Source organism: Megalopta genalis, chromosome 1, assembly GCF_051020955.1.
Source record: "Megalopta genalis isolate 19385.01 chromosome 1, iyMegGena1_principal, whole genome shotgun sequence".
Lineage (NCBI taxonomy): Eukaryota > Metazoa > Arthropoda > Insecta > Hymenoptera > Halictidae > Megalopta > Megalopta genalis.
In genome coordinates this window covers 23001163-23023040 of record NC_135013.1, presented here as the reverse complement: position 1 = coordinate 23023040, position 21878 = coordinate 23001163, and the positions used below count along the sequence as shown (strand labels likewise).

Genomic DNA, 21878 nt, shown 5'->3' with positions numbered 1-21878 from the left:
TCTCGGGATCGTGCGGGTTAACGGTCTCGTCTTTCCGGCGGATTGGCCCTGCTTCCGGGGACATATAGGGTAAACAATAAGAAACAACCTGGCCGGTTGTGTATCGGGCTCTCTCGCTCGTTGTACGAACACAGCCGGCTTACGTAGCTCTCGGCTCTATGTCCGGCTAACGCTTCCTCCGCGATCGTCGACACGTATTATTAAGTGTGTCCGTACAACGACCGATGTGTCGGCACGCGCTGCGATCCTCAGCCGCGTTTAAGGACCTGCCGACGCAACGCGAATTCTTAATTCACGCCCGCGCGCAGCTGCGACACTGATACATCGGTGGAATCGAGGCGGGACACCTGTGCGAGCCGCCTTGGCATTTTTTTCGGGCCCTTGGGCCCCTCCAACTTGTCCTCTTTACCTTCGAAATTGGCTCGGTGTTTCACGAAAGAATCGTGATTCGATCGTGCAGTCGTCTCTGGAGCTTCGTTTCACCTAACTTCGATTTTTCTATTCATTGCAGATTACGCAAGGAACTTAACACTGTGCCGTCCGGTGGCACTACGCTGGTGCCATGCGAAAACTATCTGTTGTATGCCGGTGGTACCACTTTGGTGCCATTTGAAAAAACTGAAATGTCATTTGAACTATATTTCTTGGGTGTTAAAAGGCGGCAAACTAACTGTAGCATTGTGCTTATTTAACTAAGAATTGAGTACGAAAATTCTTGGATAACATATCTTAATTTTAGGAATTTATATTACCGCCATCATCGACATTTTTTTTTAAATCTAAGACTTCCAAGCTATTATGCCGGCGTCAAACAAAAGAATCGTATCTAAGATCTGCGGACGGCATAGTGTTAATACCGGTTGAATTTTGACACCGGTAATGTTCCAGCGAAACCATACCGAAACTGATATAATACCTGAATATCAGTATCTTCGCAATGCCTAAAACCGAAATAAATACCGGTATTATTGGATTGGCAAATAAGTAATTGCCGATTTGTTCAATGAAATAAAAAAGTTTTTTTTACTTGGAACGAAGTTTAATCTGTAATGTATTTTCCTTATAGGTTTGTGTTTTACCTACTCATATTTTTGCCGTAAATGCATAAAATCCGCAGTCTAATTAAAGCGCCAATTAAGACATGTTTAATAATATATTATATAAATTTTCTAAAGCAATTGCAGGAAACAAGAAGTGAAACATTCTGGTCGCTTTTCCTTGACCGCTGCATTCAATTTGTCCAGTTGCTAACATTCACGGATAATAAAAAATAACATAATAATAATAATAATAATAATTTTATAATATAACATTTACGGGTATCATAAAAATGGGAGTGAGAGACATCTATAACTGAAATCGGCAATTACTTAGTTGCCAACCCAATATTTCGGTATTCTATTCGGATAGGAGTCATTAGAGATTAAAATGATGAGTCTCGAGGCTCTTATTATATAAACCGACGTTCATAAGGCATATTACAAGGCCACGGAATATAATTATGATGAAAGAATGCTGATTATTGATCTCCGCTTAAAGACAATCTTGAAAATTATTTTGAAATCTAAACATCTTTTCGTGTCTCATATTCTCGAGCAAAAGCGAAACTATTGTGGAAACGAGTTGGTCCGCGAGTGGACCTAAATTTCGTGTCTCTCCATTAAATCGTGATAATGTTTAAGCGACTATATCGTTGTCAGACTGGTCGGCGGATTATAGACGAATATAATGACGCAATCGGAACATTGTACTATAGGAGCCGACGTATCGGCGATTCGATACGTCTATTTCGAGCATCGGAACGAATGCTACCATCTGAATTAATTGTGACCGGGAACAGGTACTACGCTGTATTCGATGGTTAGAGCCTACGGTGTATTAAGCGTTCATGCGTTACGACGTTCCATTAATATTTAATGTTGATTTTATGTAATAGGAAGCAGTGGCGATGATAAACGACCCACTTTCCGTGACTATCTATCTATTTGTGGTTGTAGTGCAGCACGGGTAAAATTATTAATGATTTCCTTGACGGTAACGACTTCTAAATGCATAGTCGGTAAAAATGACACATTCACTTGCGATAGGTCAGTTTACAGGAAAATATAGAATAAGTTCGACTGGGGCGGTTGCTTCTGAAATTTGTTTCCTGTTTTCGCAGACGCAAACTTTGTCTCTCGTGTGAGCCCGAGCTCTGCCAACGACTCGTTGCAGCCGATATAGAGCAGACAAACCACACACATCGGCTTCCATCATTAGACCAAAAGAGGGGGAGGGTCGTGGCTCTCGATGGCTGCGCTCGATACCAAATTAACGCGGGACGAGTTATTGCGAGGGGTCCGGTGTTTGCCCGCGACAGAAATTGCCTCTTACTCGAATTGATTTTCACCGTTGGCTGTATCTGCTTCCCGTCGATCCGATAAGATTAAATCACATTTCTCTCGCGTTCTTTCGTCACATTCGAGGGTCTACGAAAGACACCGATGTTGCGCTGCGAATGTACAAATTCTTGGCTCCTGCTGTTACCTCCAAAATAGCTTAAACAATTAGTAGCCGGTTCGATTCACTAACTATTTACATTAGCTCCAATACAAAGATCGACTAATATAAAATAGACAAATCGTAAGGATTAACCAGCTAGCTGTTTTTTACGGGTATGATCGTTATGAAATAATAACAATATTTGGTGTTACGACGAGCATACTCATTGTGCGTAAAAATTTGACGAAACAAAACGAGCAAATGAAAAAATATACATAATTGTTATGAAAAAACTGTATAGAATATTATCTGAATTGGGTAGTATACCCTTCATCGCTTTTTGCGTTAAATTTTGGAAACACACTTTTCAAAGAGATTACAACAGCTAACTGATTAATTAGTTTTCTCTTGTCTAAGCTTCTCCCAAAATTACAACAGAATTTTCAACGCGAATGTTTCACACGATGGTGAGTAAATAAATGCAAATGGCGAAACTCGAAGTGAAGCTCAAATATATTTAGAGCATGTACTACAAAAGCCGTCTCGTTAGCATAATGCAGTAACAGTTTAACATTTAGACCGCCACCGAGAGATGCTATTGTGGACCATTTAGCGTTGGCATCGGGTGCCGTACGTTCCGACGATAAGATCGCTTATTTGATTTACGCTTCGAGTACGCTGCCAACCCCTTCTGAACGACCCGCCAAATATTTGCTGTCTTCGGCTGGGATGGAATTATATTGAATCATGGGGCAACTGATCCATTTATTCGTCCGGATTGTCTGTCTGTCGACGTTGATGTTCGTTTATGGTTGCACAGGGATACTTAGGGGTTCGATCGGAAGATGGTCTTTTGGTTCCCACTGTGCAAACTGGCTATGATCAAAAGTATCCAAACTGCCCACCCACGTTTCTCAGACCCTTCAAAATTACTACGATTTATCTTCTGCCTCGGAGATACTAAATAGCTTCGTCGACGAGTCAAAATTATTCACATTACTAATAACATGATATCAATTAGATTGACGCGACACAACAGGCGTCGGCTACCTACGATCCACGGGCTACTAAGTGACAATTTGATAATTTGATAATTTGACCATTACATTCGTTTTTATAATAATTAGAGAGAATTAAAATTTTGAATTAAAAAATTTAAAAGCATCTTTTAATTATTTTCGCAATACAATTTTCTGAACGACTGTTCCAAATTGAAAATACAATTGACTCGATGCGTCTTCTTAATTGTCATATTTTGGTTAAATTTCACTCGCACCCGGAACAGATCGCCGACACCTGCGATATAATCTTCGATGCATTCGTTGCAAACAATTTTTGATGTATTGAGATTGATAAGTTGGTACGAATGTCGAAAGAGTGGGTATTTCATTGAACAAATCGGCAATTACTTAGTTGCCAACCCAACATATTGTCGCGTGGAAGAATAAAAATGGCCTGATTCCTGAATGGAAATCGACGGTTTTTCCAATTTCACCGTTGAAAATCGAGTCCTTGGAAAGCAGGCAAATTAATCATCGCTCCAAGCAGAGAGCGTGCAGGAAAGGAAATCGACCGAGCGCAATCTTCGCCGAGTTCTCGAGCATGCGAAGAGGAGCTCACCCCTTGCGAGACGCGCGCGCCTCGTCGCTCGGAAGTTTTGTGTCCGTGGTGACAGTCGGTTGTTCCACATCCAACTTTATTGCCAGTTGGTTTCAACGCGGCAGATCGATCGTAAACTTGCCAACGCCGTTGTGTTCGTGTATCCGTGCACGGTTGCTTGGCCGTGTCCGGACATCGCTGAAGGAGAAACACTCACGGTGACGCGATCGCGTGTGCGCCCATACAAAGAGCCGGTGTTCTCGTCTCTCCGGGAGATTATACAACCAGCATCCATCCCTCTTTCTCCTCCTTAACCTCCTTCTCCTCCGCCTTCGCCTCCTCCGTCCGCAGTTCCCGCGGCAAACGTAACAGAGTTTATATAAAATGATACACGGCCCGCTACTTTGTCATACGATCGTTTAAATTCATCTCGAGGCAGCGTAGCCGGCCAATGGGCCGCGATTAAAGTCAGCCACCGCTGAATTATCGTTAGCCGAGATTACTCTCGGCCCGCTGTTATGGCTAACTCGTTGAAAATTTACAAAACCCCGGTGATAGAGCGCGGTGTACGCGCGAGCCTTGTACCGTTCCGGAGTTACACTTGTCCCTGTTCTACCGTTACAATGGGCAACCTTTATCGAGCGATAAAGAAACCGACGCCGGATCTATGGGCTGCCACCGAGATACCTCGGTATCCCTGGAAAAGCCGACATGGAACGCTCGGCGTTACGGGGTTCGCGAGTGTCTCCGGGAACACGACGAAAGATCGCGCCGATTTCCTCGATGGATCGTCTCGGCGATTCTTTCGCCAACTTATCGAACGATCTCCGATATTATTTTTAGCAATATCGGTTGACTCGACAATTGCAGGCAACTTTTGCAATACGTTCTTCGGAAGACGCCTTTGACGATTTCACGGTAGCCAGGAAAAAGACAGGTCCAAATCGTTTCAATACTGTTCGCGAACTATACATTGCACTTTGTGAACTGTGCATTTTGTACTTTTTTTTTATGCAACATGTTTCACCTTGTCCCAGCTAGATTATTTTCTTGCGCGTTCGCAACATGAACGTCGCCTTGGGAAAAGGTTGTTGCTCAATCATTTTTCGAAAAAAGATTTCTACAAGTCGTTCGATACATGTACTTTTAAACAAAGTACCCCTTCCAAAAAAGAAGTCTGTCAATTTTCTCTGTGAAAAATTCCCACGAATTACGTCCATTCCAGATTGTCAATTAGCTTTTACTGTCTGTAACTCAGAAACACGTCTGGTTAGAATATTACATTTCCTAATAGAAATTTATGATTAGATCGCAAACTTTAGGCGCGGCAAAAATAAGCGATAGAACCTGTATAGTTTAGTAGTACCTTGGACAGCAAAGATCGGAACTTCGGAAGGATCAAAAGCCCGCGTCCCGCATCGAACCGGTCAGACTGCATAAGAAGGTGTTAGCGGCTCGGCACCTAAAGGTTCATTAAACGGGCGGTCGATAAATCACAATTCCCATGAGCGATTTTTCCAGGGCGGTATCGGTACGCGCGGCGTGACCTTTTCGGTCGCCACGCGTTATCCGTAAAAGCGTACGCCTAGCAGTCTCTGGTGCAGTGTCGAAAGAGGAAACGACAGAGAGAGAGAGAGAGAGAGAGAGAGAGAGAGAGAAATGAAGAGAGGAAGAAAGAGAGAGGAAGGCGGAGAGTAAGTGAGAGGAAGACGGAGAGAAAGTGAGAGAGAGATAGGCGCGGCCGAGTCATTAAATCTTTGCGCTCGGCCGACAGGACTAATCTGCCTCCATTAAGGCTAATGGGGAAAATCGCGAGAGGAGGCTCGGCCGACGAGCCGCCTGTCATCTGCATGTCGAACGCCAGCGCCGTGTGTCCCCGCTAACGAAAAACGCGTGTCGCTGACTTTTCACTCGGCCGACGTCGCCGACGCAACCCTTGCCGCGCAACCCCGAGCAAAAACCCACCCCCACGACTAAAACCAGGTCATTAAATGGCCGTACATCATCGCTGCGACGTGACACATCCTGAACGCTACGCGGCCCGACTCATTAGCCCCGGATATTCGTCCCGCCGGCGATGCGGGGACCGCTTCAAGTTTGACGGGCGAACGAGTCCTCCGGGAGCCCAAGCTGCTACCTATAGTACGCTTCGGGATCGATGGCATAGCGGGAAGATGCCCTTTCTTGCGATCTTTGAACGGTTTTTTGGCATTCGCCCTAGCTAGGATCAACTTATCCGTTGTTTAGATGTGTTTCGTACATTCAACTTTAGAGGGCCGTTTTAACGCTGTGAAAGTAGAAGCCGTGAAAGTAAAAAGTTGGACGAGAAATACTTTGTAATATTCTATATGTGCGGCAAGTTCGATTAGAATTGACGACCTCATGATATAGTTGTATATTACAAAGTAGCTGAAAACAATCGCCACTTTATTAAGTTTCTTTGCAAAAAGTTATTGACAATTTAAATATATAATGAACACGCTGCTGAGCTCTACCGTTCCTTGTTAATACAGTGGGGGTATCCTACAACGAACGGACGCTACAGCCAACAGTACTACAATTAACAAATACACTGCAGCTACAAAACGAACACGAAGAAATACAATATTTTATTACATTTTATATATAATATTTTATTTCCTCATAATATTGATACATAATACATAATACATAATACATAATATTAATACATAATATTAATACATAATACATAATATTGATATACTATAATATTAATACATCATTCATATGTCGAATGTATAAAATTTAAATATACTAATAAATTAAATTCATAGCATGTGTGTGTGTATACATATTTGCATTATTATTCTTATATATTACTCTTATATTTTTTATTTCGTCTTCAATTTATTCTACGTTATGTGAGATCGTTGTATTCAGTAATAATTGTGTTGCATATTTAGTCATTATTCGGTAATACACATAAAAATATACATACGAATATAATCAAAGTATGAAACAACGAATGGATGCTATATCGAACAAAGATCTAGAACGAACTAGCTCGTTATAAGATATCCCACTGTAATAAAATCTGGATAGCAGATACACACTGATTATTTCCGATTGCTGCGACGTTTCTGACTTTCGAAGCCAAAATGGCTTCGCGTGCAGAGCTAACGTTTTCCGACAGCCTTAGCTCCCACCCTGGGGCCTTGCGCGCTCAAACGGGTCCCGCAGCCGAAGAAAAAGATGTCGGCCGTTCTCAGGGTAGCCTATCCGAGGCCCTGGAACCCGATGTAGCTCATTATCCAAACGAGCGAGCACGGGGCACGGCGTTCGGCTCGGTCGAGCCTGAAATGTGTTCGCCGCTAAAACAATCGGACGCCAGGTTCGGGATCGAGGGTACCTGTGGATCGAATATACCTGAGACTGGGATGACTCCCGCATTACTAGAACGAGCGAAGGAGGACGAACGGACGGACGGACGGACGAATGGACAGAGATGAAAGGGACCGCGGTTCGGCTGGCGTGGCTTCGCGGTTGATTAAACCGAAACGCGACCACGAGGCAGCAACTTGAACGGCTCTCCGTGTGCCATGTGCGTGCACACACGTCGGGGAAGATGGCGCCGTCACCGAAATGGCTGCACCTTCGCGTTGATAAAAGCGCGCGAACCCCTCCGCCAGTGGGGACCGCCACCCTACCTGGGCGCAAAGGTGCGCGCCGGCTGAGCGAGCCCCGTGGAAAAGAGAACGACGGGTTCAGGAGGGACCGGGAACGTGACGGGGCGGTGGAGAGGGAGAGGGACGAAAGGAGTCGGATATCACCCCTAGTTACGAGTGGTAACGAGGGGCGGAGTCGCGCGAGCCGCACACCTGCCTCGTTTCGAACTGGCCATGGTCACTCACCCTCCGGTTTTATCCCCCTTAAAGGCTACGCCTTGACAGACGCGTTTAACGTAAACGCGAGGGGGAAAGGGCGATGGAAATGGCCGATTCGGTGGACTTTGATGGTCGATCGACTATAGGCCTGTTTTGCACCTCTGGTTCGGTCTTTCTGTTTTCATGTCTTGGGGGTGCGAATGGCCACCTCTACCGTGTCACACGAATAGAATCAAACTTCCACGGGGATTTCTATCTCACGCTTAATATTTGTATTCTCAACTGCCGTACTATTGCTGCTGTATCATTCGAGTAAATAAATAAAATATATATTCAGGTACACAATAAATATTATATTATATTTTATTGTATCGTCGAAGATATATCAATCTCTTATTTTTCCTAGAACAACTATTTCTAAATATAAAAATTGCACAGATATTCGCAGTTTTAGAATCGGACATAAATCTACCCTACGAAGTCGACTTATGTATGTCTAAACGGCTACTATCGCTGTAACTCTGAAGAAAATTGTTATCATTTTCAGTTTTGTAATTTACAGACGCGTCAAGTTTCAAATGATGGTACTCGATACTCTTCTTTGAGAAGTTCCTAAAAACTGTATTATAATCGGATCGTTAAATCGAAAAGGTTAAATCTTCGTACGGGTTCAAATTCAGCCATTCATTATTATTATAATTTTTAAACATTCGAGTACATTCTTTAAATACGCATATAGATGCGTATTTGAAGATAAGATTATTTATTCTATTACAATATTTATTCTATTACAATTTCTATTACAATATTGATTACCGTTTCTTCAACAAATTCTTAAGAACTACTTACAATCAAACACAAACTGGACTCCAAAATTCTGAACACGCAAATTGTTCAACTTAAATTCTAAAAACAAAAACTGAAAGGAACCATCGCCGCAGGAACCGCAGAGAAGCCGTACAATGAAAGCTCTAAAAATGGACCAATGCTGAATAATTCGCCGCTCTGTTTGGTTCCAATCTACCACTTCCGGCGATAGAGTAACCGTATCGACAGGTCGAATAAAATAAAACGCCGGCCACCTTCTATACATTTAATCAAGCATCGTCTACGGCTAAGTAATCAGCAGCTGTCCCGGGAAAAGATCATTCGATAGCATCACTCTTTTCGATGGACGTGAAAGAGCATCGACGAAGTCGATTATGCCGTTCACTGTGGAAACAAGCTTCGATCGAATCAGCTTCTCGCGCGAAATCTGCTGGCTCTCTCAGCTATCATCTATATAAGAGTATAATATGTGTATAATAGGATCCGCGCATACATGGATAGGCGACAGATCTAAAATATTCCAGCGGCTTGACCGGGCGTATTTAACCCTTTCGGTACGTTGTCCGCCGTGACACTCCCACTGTACGGGGTGCCGCGCCGAAAATGCGCATATAACGCAGGGTCGGTCCACTTTTGTACGAAGATTTTCTTAAGCGTTAAATAACGACTGTGCTTAATCCGTTTCTAAATCTTTCTTTAAATGTTTCCCGTAAACATTCTGTAAAGGGCCTACAATATGTTAAAATTTATGAACAAGTTTCGAAGAAAAATGTAACCTGAAATTTTTTTAATCGATTCAGATCAAACGACAATTATACCTGTAGCTGTTTTTTCGGAATCCTTGTAAGAAAAGACTTTATCCGTTTGAGTCCCAGGGATTATTCAGAAAACACGGTCGAAAAATGCCGAACAGCGTGGTAGCGCTGCTTGGGACTCAAACGGTTATTAGAATAGTTTCTAATATGTCAGAAATATGGCTTGCACGGATGCCAGATGTATTCGGCACTCGTCCATATTGGTCATCGGATGGATGCCGGATATATCCGGCGCTCGTACCGAAAGGGTTAAAGCTGTCGTGGACGTCGGTGGCGCGGCGATATCGTGGAGGCTGAGCGAGCGATAGATAGATCGGTTGGAGAAACGAAAAACTCGATCCCGGAAGAAGGGAGAAAGAGAGAGAAAAAGGCGCGGTGCGGGGTAGGAAACGGAGAGGGAGGGTACAGGTGGACGCGAAAGAGGCGGAGAGATAGAGTCTCCCGACAGAGGAGGGCCGAGGGTCGGGGGATAGGAGAGACGGAATCGGTAGAAAGCAGCAGTTCCCGCTCTCGGGGGCGGCTGGCTGTTATCATGAGAAACAAGCTTCCACTCTGATTTTTTAATCCGATCCGCGCCCCCTGCCACCGGCTGAATTTTAAAATAACTGCAGAACGCCATTTGCTCCTCGCAAACAGACCGGGGGTTAAGCCATCCTCTCTCCTCTCCCTTCGGCGCTCTCTCCTATATCGTCCTCTTCTGCTTCCACACACACACACACACACACACACACACACACATACACACACTTTCTCTCTCTTTCTCTCTTTCTCTCTTTCTCTCTTTCTCTCCGTCTCTTTCGCTCTCTTCGCGAGCGTGCACGGGGGCTCAGGTTTCGACCCTCCGCGTGCCGGATGGGCGCCGTTTTAACGGGAAAGAGAGAAACACACACCTGGGGCCGGGGCGGGGGTGGTGCCGAAGGAGAGAACGCGCGTGTGAGCGTCTCCCTACATCCCCGGTGTGGAAGCGGCTGATGCCAAATTGAAATGTTTAGCGCCTCGTTTCAGCTGCTGCGAGTCCCGCGCATCCCGCGCGACCACCCCCGCCGAAACAAAGACAGATGGAGCGCCCGCAACCGAACAACCGGCTCCGAAAGATACGGGCTGGAAGGAGATAGAGAGTAAGCCGGCAGAGATACCGAGCAGCAAGCGAGAGCTAGCCGGGCTAGGCCTGCCCCCGGGAAGGGTAGATAAGTGACAGTTTTATTAATTTCCCATCTCCGCGGGCCACCCCCTCGATCCGCCGACAACAGGAACGTCAGTCCCGCGCGTCGACACACACGTACATACAGCCACCTACCTACACGAACCCGCGACCCGGAACGAAAGAGGGTGGAAATAAAGCTCAATAATGGCGGCTACCCGTCACGCAGCCTCGACAAAGGTGCGCTTCCGAGGCGGCTCCGAAGGGATTTCGAGCAACGATATCTCGTCGTTCAGGATGTTGCGACCTGCTGGACCCGGGCTGCTCGGATTTTTCTGCCGAGTGACCCTTTTAACAGACGCTGGCTGCGACTTGGACAGTTTCCGTCTCGAGAATAATTCTCGATTGCTGTTAGTTTGCTTTAGTAGACTGAGAATTTACGGACGAAATGTCTGTCATTGTAATTATTGGACCGTATTGGAAATTTTGCTATTAAACGAAACACTATAGAATACTTTTCAATATAACTGTGACTTCACTTTGAAGAACGAGCAACACACGAGATTAATGTACGACTGAAAAATCCAGAGTATCGAGTCAAAGCGGAACCTGTCATGCATCCAGAGACCCTATTCGTTTTTAATATATATAAATATATAATATAAAGACTTAATCGAGATCTTCGAAGTGACATTGTCTTATGAATACAAAGCAGATTTTTGTACATTCATCGGATAAATCCAGCAGCCCGTGAGAATCATCGCTCAAGCATAAAACAAGCAGTCCTAAATACAATCTAGAATAAAATCCTTAATTTTCAAGTTATCCATGAATTTCAATTACCAGAAAACAAGGACAATCACAATTAGCATAAATATCCCCAAGTCCGGAGACACCAAACACCGGGACCAGGTTGTCCACGGTAACCGGAAGGTCTGCGAGTTCGAAGGGTCGAAGGGCAGAAGGTTTCGAGCGGACCGGGCAGAATTGTGAAAAGGGAACCGCAACGAAGAGAGAACGGAGAGTCGAGTGGAGGTGGGACAAGGGAGAAAAAAAAACGAGCGGCAGGGGGGAGTAAGCATCTCCGCAGTCCTCGGGAGTCGGCCGCCGGTGGAAAATTTAATTTCGATCCCGTCGATTCAGCAGTTATACCGAAGTTTAATCTTTGATAAGGGTTAGTCTTTTAGTAATGGGATCCCCGGGGTCGGTCGTTCTGGTCCGACTTCGTGAGCCTGGTAGGGGGGCTCCGGAGGAGTGGTCGGCGCAGAGGGGATGAGGGGGTACTCGTTTCCACTCCACTCCTCCCGGCCAGGATGGAAGGAAGGAGCTTAAACCGTTAGATAGAGATCTGCTCTCGGGACGAAAGTAGTAGCTACCCGCTTATATCGTTCCTCTAACCGAGCAGGACTCGGACTTTTATACCGGACCCGGGCGGGGGAAGGCGTAACGAGCCTCACGATTGGATAAGTTTCTCGACACGAGCTTCCACCGGAGACTTTGCCATCTTCCTCGTTTTCTTCTTCCTATCCCCCACCCCCCTGACTCCTCCGCTCTGCCGGCCGGCCCCCCTGTACCCCCGCTTAGATCGCGGTGTGTCTCTCTCATCCAGTTTGCTCGTATAACGTATCGCGACTTGTGTACGGTCCCCGACCGCCTTATATCCGGGTCACGTGCATCCTACGACGACGAGAACGGCCAACGTCGAAGGACTTAATAAAAGGATGGACCCTAACTCCTCCGCCTCTCTTCCTTCTCTATCTCTCCTCTTCCCGCTGTCTCTTTCCGTCCGTGCCTCCCCCCTTTCCTCCTCTCCCACCGAAGCGTTTCCATTAAAGACTTTGTTCAGTTCGCCGCCTCGATTCGCTTCGCGATATTGGGGACGTCTATTCGTACCACCCCGGAGGTTAATGCTTTCAATTTGGAGCTGGACCGTCTCCCGACCAATGCTCCGTTCCTTTATTTATAACACGACGAAGATGGGACCGAATGCTCGGCCATCCAACTTTGGGAATTCAACGGTTCGACCGTGTGTCTTGACCGGTGACACATCTTTTCTCATTACCGATGTAACGTTCGGTTGTCCAAGCTTTCGAGACGATCTGCTACAGTTGTGTCACGCTATTCTAATGCAACGTTGCAGAATGTTTACTAGATAGTTCTGGAGAATGATTTTGTGAGTTAACCGAGGTCGTCGTTTGCGTGTTGCAGCTACGGGATGGACCTGAACGGCGCGAGACGGAAAAACGCGACACGGGAGACCACGAGTACACTGAAGGCTTGGCTGAACGAGCACAAGAAGAACCCGTACCCGACGAAGGGCGAGAAGATCATGCTGGCCATCATCACCAAGATGACTCTGACACAGGTATCGACGTGGTTCGCGAACGCCAGGAGACGTCTCAAGAAGGAGAACAAGATGACGTGGGAGCCCAGAAACAGGGTGGAGGACGAGGACAACAACAACGAAGACGACGACAGTGGAAGGAAGAGCGTGGACGAGAAGGATCGACTAGGTGAGTCTCCGAAAGATGCGTCGCCGAAACGATACGTGCTGCATTCTGCTCGCCTAGAACACCGAGCCCCGCATACCCCTCGCCCCCTAAAAGCAAGCTCCGTCCCTGTTCCAGACTCCAAAGACTCGGGCACCGGTTCGAGCGAGGACGGCGAGCGACCGGCGCACCGGATGGAACTTTTGGGCACGAGCGGCGGTTCCGGCGGTGTCCAGGGAAGAACCGAGAGCGAATGGAGCGAGTCCAGGGCCGACAGCGGTCCCGACAGTCCGGAGTGTCTGTACGACCAGAGGGAGCCGAGGCATCCTCTCCAACTGCAGCACCCCGCGTACCTATCCTCCCCGCACGGCAGGCTGCTTCGTCACCCGTCCCCGGAGAGCACGTCACCGAGCAGTCATCATCTTCCTCCCAGCACGAGCGCGCCGTCGACCGGAAGCGGCGTCACCACGAAGCCCAGGATCTGGTCCCTGGCCGACATGGCGAGCAAGGACGGCGAGCAGCAGAGTCCGACGCCGACGACGATGACGGGTCTGTCGTCGCCGTACAGCGGCAGCAGCGGCGGCGGCGGCGGAGGCGGTGTAACCGGCGGCGGAGGCAGCGGAGGAGGCGGTGGGAAACTGGTGAGTCCCCTGGCGAGTCGATTGCCACCTCACCACCCCCTGCACCCCGCGATGCACACGGGAACGCAGTTCGTCCGGCCGCATCCGGACTTCTACCGCAACCTGTACGGCGCCTCGCATCTCGGCTCCGGCGACATGTCCTTGCTGGAGACCTACTCGAGGACCCTGGGCGGGCTAAGCGGCGTGATGCCACCCTCGACCGCCCCCAGCATACTAACCTCCTCCGCGTCGGCGGTCTCCGCCAGCGGCAACGTGAAACCCTTCTCGATCAACGGTGGCGGCGGACTCGGCGGGCCCGCGGTCCTCCTGACGACCGCGTCCTCGGGCCTCTCGCCATCCTCCTCGTCGACGGCCTCCTCCGGCGGGTCCGACCAGTCGCCTCATCCGAGCGGAAGCCTGCCGCCGACGCAGGAGCTCAAGTCCCCCGGCCGAGTGTGATTCGGCGGCTCGACCTAAAGTCGTCGGATCTCGCGAACACGACTCGAACGACCCGAGACGCGCCGCGCCGCGCCGATGGACGATCGTACGCGCGAGCGCGAAAGCGTGGCGCTGTGTGGTGTGGATGACAATAATAAGAGACTACGATCTTGTAATTAGTGTACAGTAACTGACCGAAGAACAACAGAACAAGATGTACTGCCCCCTGGCCCTCGTTCCCCCGGATCCCACGTTCCTAGTCTCTTCGGGTGAGAACCTTGTTTGACCCCCCACCCCGCCCCACCCCTTCCTCTATTCTTGCGCGTCCTCGAAAGAATTAAAATTCGTAGCCCCCCCCCCCCACTTCTCTATCCTCTCCCCCTCTCCCGTTTATCTCCGTAGCAGCAGCAGCTATCGCGGTTTAAAAGGAAAAAAAAATGGAAACCTATCCTAGTAATACTATACATAAAGTACTATATATATAAATACACACACACGATAATAATAATTATTATTTATGCGTTTGTAAATAGTAGAGAGGGCCCAGTAGAGAGCGTCCGGCCAGTGTATGTATTGTATGTAGAGTAGGTACGATATTATTATTATAATATTTGAGATCATAATTCATACTAACGACGACGATGATTATTATTATTATTATTATTATTATTATTATTATTATTATATGATTATGATTATTATTATTATTGTTATTGCAATGTTTATATAATATTATCGATTCACGTCGACTCGGTCGATCATGACGAGGTATGGATCGTTGATCGAGACGGGTTACGGGCGGGACGGGTCGATCAGCGGGGGTGGCTCGGGCCCCCTTCGTACGCAAGTATTATTTATTTATTAGCTCGACCGTTCTTCGCGACCGTGTTCGCGGATCGGTCGATGACGGTCAAAGGTATCTTTCCTTTCGATTTTCTGCCCCCCCGTTTCATGTTTTCCACCGGGCCCCGTCGCGGACGCGCCTCGGCACCGCCCGTAACCCGCCAGAACCCGGAATTCCCGTTGCGCCCTGCTGTCGCGGGCTCCCGGGGCCCCCCATGGGACACGAAACGCAAGGCTCACGGAGACGCGACACTTCTACAGACGTACTATGTAATAAAGGAAAACGGGCCGGGGGCGACGGCGACGCTCGCTGGGGGCGCAACGACCGTCAACATATCATGTCATGTCGAGAGTGAACGATCGCCATCACCTTTTAGTCATTCGTGTCCAAATTTCACGCGAGCTCGCCGATATGCCACATTGGCAGATGGCTTGCAGACTGTGTCCTTTCGCAATAAACGAATCATTATAAAAAAAAAAAAAAACGAACGTTGGAGGTTTTGTTATTTCGCACCGCGCCCCTTTGTCCTACCATTGCGATCGGCGCTGATCGATCACCCATGAGATCAGTGGGAAAAGGAGATCGGAACACTGGGAGCTGTCTTGAAGACAGTTCGTGGGGACTCTTTGTTCCATTGTTCGACGCTGTTGGAAACAGGTAAGAGCTCTCGGTGACAGCCGTTTGACGCGGCGCGTTATGCGCCCGGCGATTTTAATAAGTAGTTCTGGGGCGGGGATGCGCGAGGGGTTGAATTCTCTGGGGAGAATTAGGATTTGGGATTTTTGCCGTTACAGTTGTTCAATTTTCTTTGGATCGTTGTTACGGTGTTTCTAACGCGAAGTTCTATTAAGTTTATGTATCTAGGAACAGAAATTTTTATTTAATCGATGGTTCATGGGAATCGTGTACGCGATATTTAAAAAAAAATTGAATTCATCATATTGTACATAGTTAAATTTGTCTTACCTTTAGCTACACTAACTACGGAATTCCTTTTTAAAAAGAACGACGGTGATCTTGAAATATCAGGAAATACGGTCTGTTGAAAAAAAGAAACTTGAAAAGAGACCTTGCCAAAGCAAATACTTTCCTTTTATCGTACATTTTCTCCTATCATTAAAATCAACAGAAATCTTCCAGTGAAAAAGATTAGCTGTCTCACCCTATGTAGTTCATATAAGTAAGTTCAAAAATTTGAAGCGAATCGAAAGAAATTCTTCGGTATGGAATTCTGACAGCGATTCTTTAATCAATATTTCACATCGTAGACTATAATAGCAGTTTTATATTTTCAATAATCGCTGATTAAACGAAAATAAGGAAATATTTCAAAACTGTTAGGAAAACGACGTTCAAAGCGCTAATCCTGCTCAGCTACGGCGCACAGCTCGCACGATTCCGCATCGATGAACTCGCAGGGAGCATAGCAGCGAATCGGGTTCCTCGAAGAAGCGCACGATCGAACAGATTCCCCGTTTGCTCGATTAACGAGCGGGATCATGCACACAGCCGGTGGAGGGCCGCGAGTCATTATGCCGTTGTCGGCCTAATCGCGGCGCATGCATCCCGATCGTAGCGGAGAGACAATACGGTCCTCTCGATGAGAGGATGCCGGGGGACAGCCCGGCGAGTCGAGCCGGCGTCGGCGGCGGTTGCGGATGAATATGAAACGTCCTCGTTCTCGGAACCGGCCGCAAGATGTACTTATAAAAATGCAAAGCGACCGACTTCTGGGTGGTTGCGGGACAAGCTTGGTTATTAGTAAACATTTAAATCGACAATCGCTATAGGTATACGGACAGCGGGGGAATGCCGCGCAGGACAGCCTTCCCTTCTTTGCCTCGGTCCTGCAACGGTCTCCGGGACCTCTGTCACTGTCCCACGGCTTCGCGTGGTAGGGTCCGTCCCTCGCAGTCCCTCGCTGTCCCACTCGAGGGCCCCGAGGAGGAACCGAGGAGGAACGGAGGCGAAACGACACACAGGCCAGATCGGCCGTGGTGGAGGAAACAAGAAATCAAGCCGCGGGACCACCCGCCACGGCCTTGGGGGCACCGAGCCGCGGATCCCAAGGAGGTCCATCCCGTCTTCATGAATCAACTCGTTCCTGAATCGGCATAAACCTTCAAAGGGTTGTGGGGGTCCAGACCCCCTCCCCTCCTCCTCGACCCCTCTCGATAGATTCCGCAGAGTTATGCGGACACCGGTGCCCCGGTCCGGGGACCCCCTCGCCGCGTTCTTGCAACCGTGCCTTCCGTGCCTGCCATATCGCTGCTCCAAAAACGGGACTCCTCTGTCCACGGGAAGTCGGACCATGATATTTCAATTTTCTCTTTCTGCCACTGGCTGCTCCGTGGCCCCTGTACTTCACGGTAATCCGGATAGATTGCCTCGGAGTTGGACATTATTCGAATAACATTTCGAACAGATTTTTACTCGAATAATCTTTGAATAAAAGCTGCGAATAAACGAAGTTTCTCGAAAATAGCGAATAAACGAATAAGTCCCCCCAAATTATCGGTGTTTATTTAATTAATGTGTTACGATCTTGCGACGTAATGCATACATTGTAACGTTGTCCATGAGACTCGGTGTAACGCCATCCGATGTCACCTTTTGTTCATCCCTTAACTCCTTCGAATAATGAAAAAAATTGTATTCGAATAAATCTCTTCGGATAATGTTACAGATTTATTCGTAAATAATAAATAATTATTCTACGTTAATAATATAAATTCGTTATTCGTTACTTACGAATCTATCTGGAGGATGTATACATTATTTGCCACCCGTTATACGTTGTTCGTATAAAATTTACCCAACTCTGTTTAGAGCATTGTCTTCCGACCGTTTCTTTCGGATCTACCTCCATGTTTTGGGAAATTTTAAACTTGTTAGGTGCTTCGCTCAAAGAATTTGTACTTTTCGTTCGTTTTTCTTCAAAAAATGATAATTGCATGATATGTTCTATTTAAATCTCGATACCTAGACGTCTTCCTGATAGGTTGTCCTGCCATGTATTTCAAATAGGCAGCAGTGTGTTACGCGTTTATATTAAGAATGGGTAGGTGAAATACGAAACAATGCAAATTGAACAATTTCAATTCTAACCCTGACATAACCATGACATAACTTTGACGTAACTACACCATAATTAACGTGTGATTTATATTGTGGAATATAGTTAACATTCGTATTGACATGAATAACCATAATAGAAAACTATGACGAGTCGTATGGATTAATAGATTTAAAGAAGATGAAGACGTTCTTGGTGTTATCGTCCTTACGGTTCGTTCCATGAAAAATGTATTAACATAGACAGCTTTTATTTTGCATGAAGTTGTCTAATTGAGCCGTTTATTTTGAAAGTGACATAAGTCACTTTGTTTTTAAGTCGATATGTTTAAGGGTTTGCGTTTTTTAACACGTTTAAAAATATGGATGCTAACTTTCGAGAAGATATATATTTAAATCCCAGGAAAAAAAGAGGCTTAAAAAATCGTATGTTGCATTCGTGCACATTTAGTGCTACTTCATTTGATAAAGTTATCTCTCGGCTTTATCTCTCAAATTTTCCTTAATTACAATTCAGTATATTCTTCTTTATCGTATCAATCTATAATAAGAATAAAGATTGAAATATTGAGGATGGAAAGACATTCGGAATGTTGCCTTACATTAAAAAATCACCACTTTTCATTACGGTAAAGTGACTTATGCCACTTTCAAAATAAACGGCTCAATTATAAAATATAAAACGTGTGTCGGATATCAATGAAACGACTTGGGAATTTTAGTTATATTTTTATGCCATATAGAGCGTATACCAGAAACAGCTGTTTTCTTGAAATTTACTCGGCAGCAAGCTGTAATAAATATTCTACGAGCCATAGAAATTGCAACCGTGTAAAACTATCAACGTTTTTACCAGATCGTTTCAACCGATAGGAGGTAATAGCTTTTACAGCTTGAGAACGGCGTCGAGTGGTCAGTGCAGCAGCGGAGGAGTGAATAATGGTATTAGCGATCCCGGTTGTGGAATCATGTCGATTCAACGGTGCACGAAAGTTTCTGTCCCGGCTCACAATTGAATCGTCTATTTACGGACGCTGAATACCCATTCTACACGCTGCAATTCTACTTTTTGTCTCTTTGGATCGAGCACGGGTACATACAAGCTCCTTCTTGGAACCTGGACTTTCTAAAACGGCTGTTTCTAGCGATGTTTCTGGGTCAGAGATGTTTTGTTTCTTCTTTGCCGGACGGATAGAATCGCCGTCAACCGTAAGCGACCCTCAATCAACGTTTCAGCGAAGCTCGACCTTGATACAGATTAGGGGATGCATTTAGTTCGGGAAAAGTAAATTTAGGAGGCCGCGCTAATGGCAGCCGTTGTGTAACCAGATTACTGCAGTCTGTCTCTTAATCCGAGATATCCTGACAGTCTCGGTGACTATTTCGATTTCAATTTCCCGTATAGTACAGTAATTTCTCCCTAATTCGCGCTCAGATCGCGCACAAAAAGAGCATGAGGAGATACAATTATTCGAGCGCTGCGTCTCGTTTTAGCAGTTGCTGACAATCGGTTGTTATAAAAACGACCCGCAAAACTCGAATAATTGTATCTCCTCTTCCTAAATTATCTATTTTCGTGTGCAATTTGAGTGCGAATTAGGGAAAAATTACTGTAATCGTCTAACTTGTGTATCATACGGCATTCGATAGTTTTGAATTCCTCTTTTTGTGCGATCGTTTACATACTCGTCCCGTGTGAGTGATGAAGTGATTAATTTTTTGAAACCTTTTGCTGCGTCGAGTTAACAATAACGAACATTTCCGATATATAAGCCGTTTATTTTGAAAGTGGCATAAGTCACTTTGTTTTTAAGTCGATATATTTAAGGGTTTGCGTTTTAACACGTTTCAAAATATGGATGCATTCATACTTGACAGGTTATCACTAAAATCTCTATCAGAAGTTATTGACTCATCCAAGTACGACAAGGGGCTGACGATGTAATAATAAAAATTATAATATTAAAAAATGGAAGACATTTAATATGTTGTCCTAACTCTACCCATATTTAAATCCCAGGAAAAAGAGGCTTAAAAAAAATCGTATATGTTGCATTCGTACACATTTAGTGCTACTTCATTTGATAAAGTTATCTCTCGGCTTTATCTCTCAAATTTTCCTTAATTACAATTCAGTATATTCCTCTATATCGTATCAATCTAAGAACAAAGATCGAAATATTGAGGATGAAAAGACATTCGGAATGTTGCCTTAATTTTAGTCACACTCGAGACCCAGAAAAAAGCACTCGACAAACTGCAAGTAGCATCGTTGAGATTTAGCATAGTTTCGTTCGATATTCGGTCCCTTGAAATCTGCATTTGAGATGTAATCAGAACTTTTCGGAAATGATCAGTTACGTGGTTCGCGCGAATTCCCGCGGACTAACCGAAGACAGCTCGTTCCCAGGCCATGATTCGCGTACAGTGCAGAGAACACGAGTTACGTTGAGCCCCATTAATCGTTATTCCATCGATTCGCAGCACGCTCTCTAAGGGTGTTCCCACAGTATCCGCGTGTACTTGCAAGATAAGTGGTCGATTATGGTCCCTCCCCTTTCCACGTCGCGGCCACTAAAAACTGCGTCCCCGTTGGGCGGTAGATAGTGTTGTCTCAGTTAGTACCCCGCGACACGATCATTTTACAACTGGGCTACTATATTGGTAATGGGACGGTTTATCTGTCGGCGGGTAGGTATTGGGATACTGCGCCGTCCTCCTGGCGTCTCCTACACAGGTACGTATATACACACCTGCATTTTTGCACATCGGTATCTTTATGGCGGCATAAAACGGGTTTACCGGGCAATTTAAATGCCGTTCGCCACATTAACGCCGCGTCGTAATACATTTTTGTAATTCTAAAATTAGACGTCGCGCTCCCCTACCCCGGGCGCCGATAATGCGCAACGACAAATTAATTCTGTGAACGCGACCGGTAAGCCGATCGATTGTTCCTCACCTGCCGCGGTTCCTCGGATCTCGCAGCAATACGATTTCATTTTTCGGAATAAGAAAGCAGCGAGGTATCGAAGTTGCCTCGTTGGAACTAAACGGGGCCACAAGTCCGAGCGGTTTCAATTTTGCTCTTGTGCAATTGTGTATTTACTCGTTCCGTGATTCTCGTAATAAAGTGATTAATTTGTTGAAAACTATGGAATGACCAGTTGACAAGAGTGAACACCTCCAATATGTTGCGGTGTACGATTAAATTCGTAATAAAGAGTGATTCATGTTTTCGAAAACTGTGGAGTGTTGTGTTAACAAGAATGAACATTAACGATTCAATCGCACAGTAAAATATGAGCCGTTTATTTTGAAAGTGGCATAAGTCACTTTACCGTAATGAAAAGTGGTGATTTTTTTAATGTTTATACGAAATTATTTATACTGAGAAAAATATCAGTATCCCGAGATAACAAATACAAGTAAATCTCCTCGAAAGTTAGCATCCATATTTTGAAACGTGTTAAAACGCAAACCCTTAGATATGTCGACTTAAAAACAAAGTGACTTATGCCGCTTTCAAAATAAACGGTTCATTTAAATATCTTTCTTTACCGAATTTAGGGTAAACTGCTAAAAGATGTTTTCAATGCTTTGAGCAATTTGTGCTTGAAAATGATTTTTTGTCGTTGATTCTTGTCATTCGATTTGCCAGTCGATTTCGTCCATTTCCCAGCGAACGAATCGATAGCGCCCC

The 21878-nt window shown here is 45.8% G+C and overlaps 1 protein-coding gene across 1 annotated transcript in view; it reads left to right on the top strand.

Moving 5' to 3' along the window:
* Window positions 1-15588, top strand: part of mirr (iroquois-class homeodomain protein mirror) — a 76978-nt gene extending 61390 nt beyond the window's left edge. Inside the window, exons 4-5 of the mRNA XM_033472526.2 lie at window positions 12918-13222; window positions 13337-15588. Of these exons, the coding sequence (XP_033328417.2) occupies window positions 12918-13222; window positions 13337-14277 (1246 nt within the window). The 3' untranslated portion in view covers window positions 14278-15588. The remainder of the gene's footprint in view (window positions 1-12917; window positions 13223-13336) is intronic.
* The last annotated feature ends 6290 nt before the right edge of the window (window positions 15589-21878 follow it).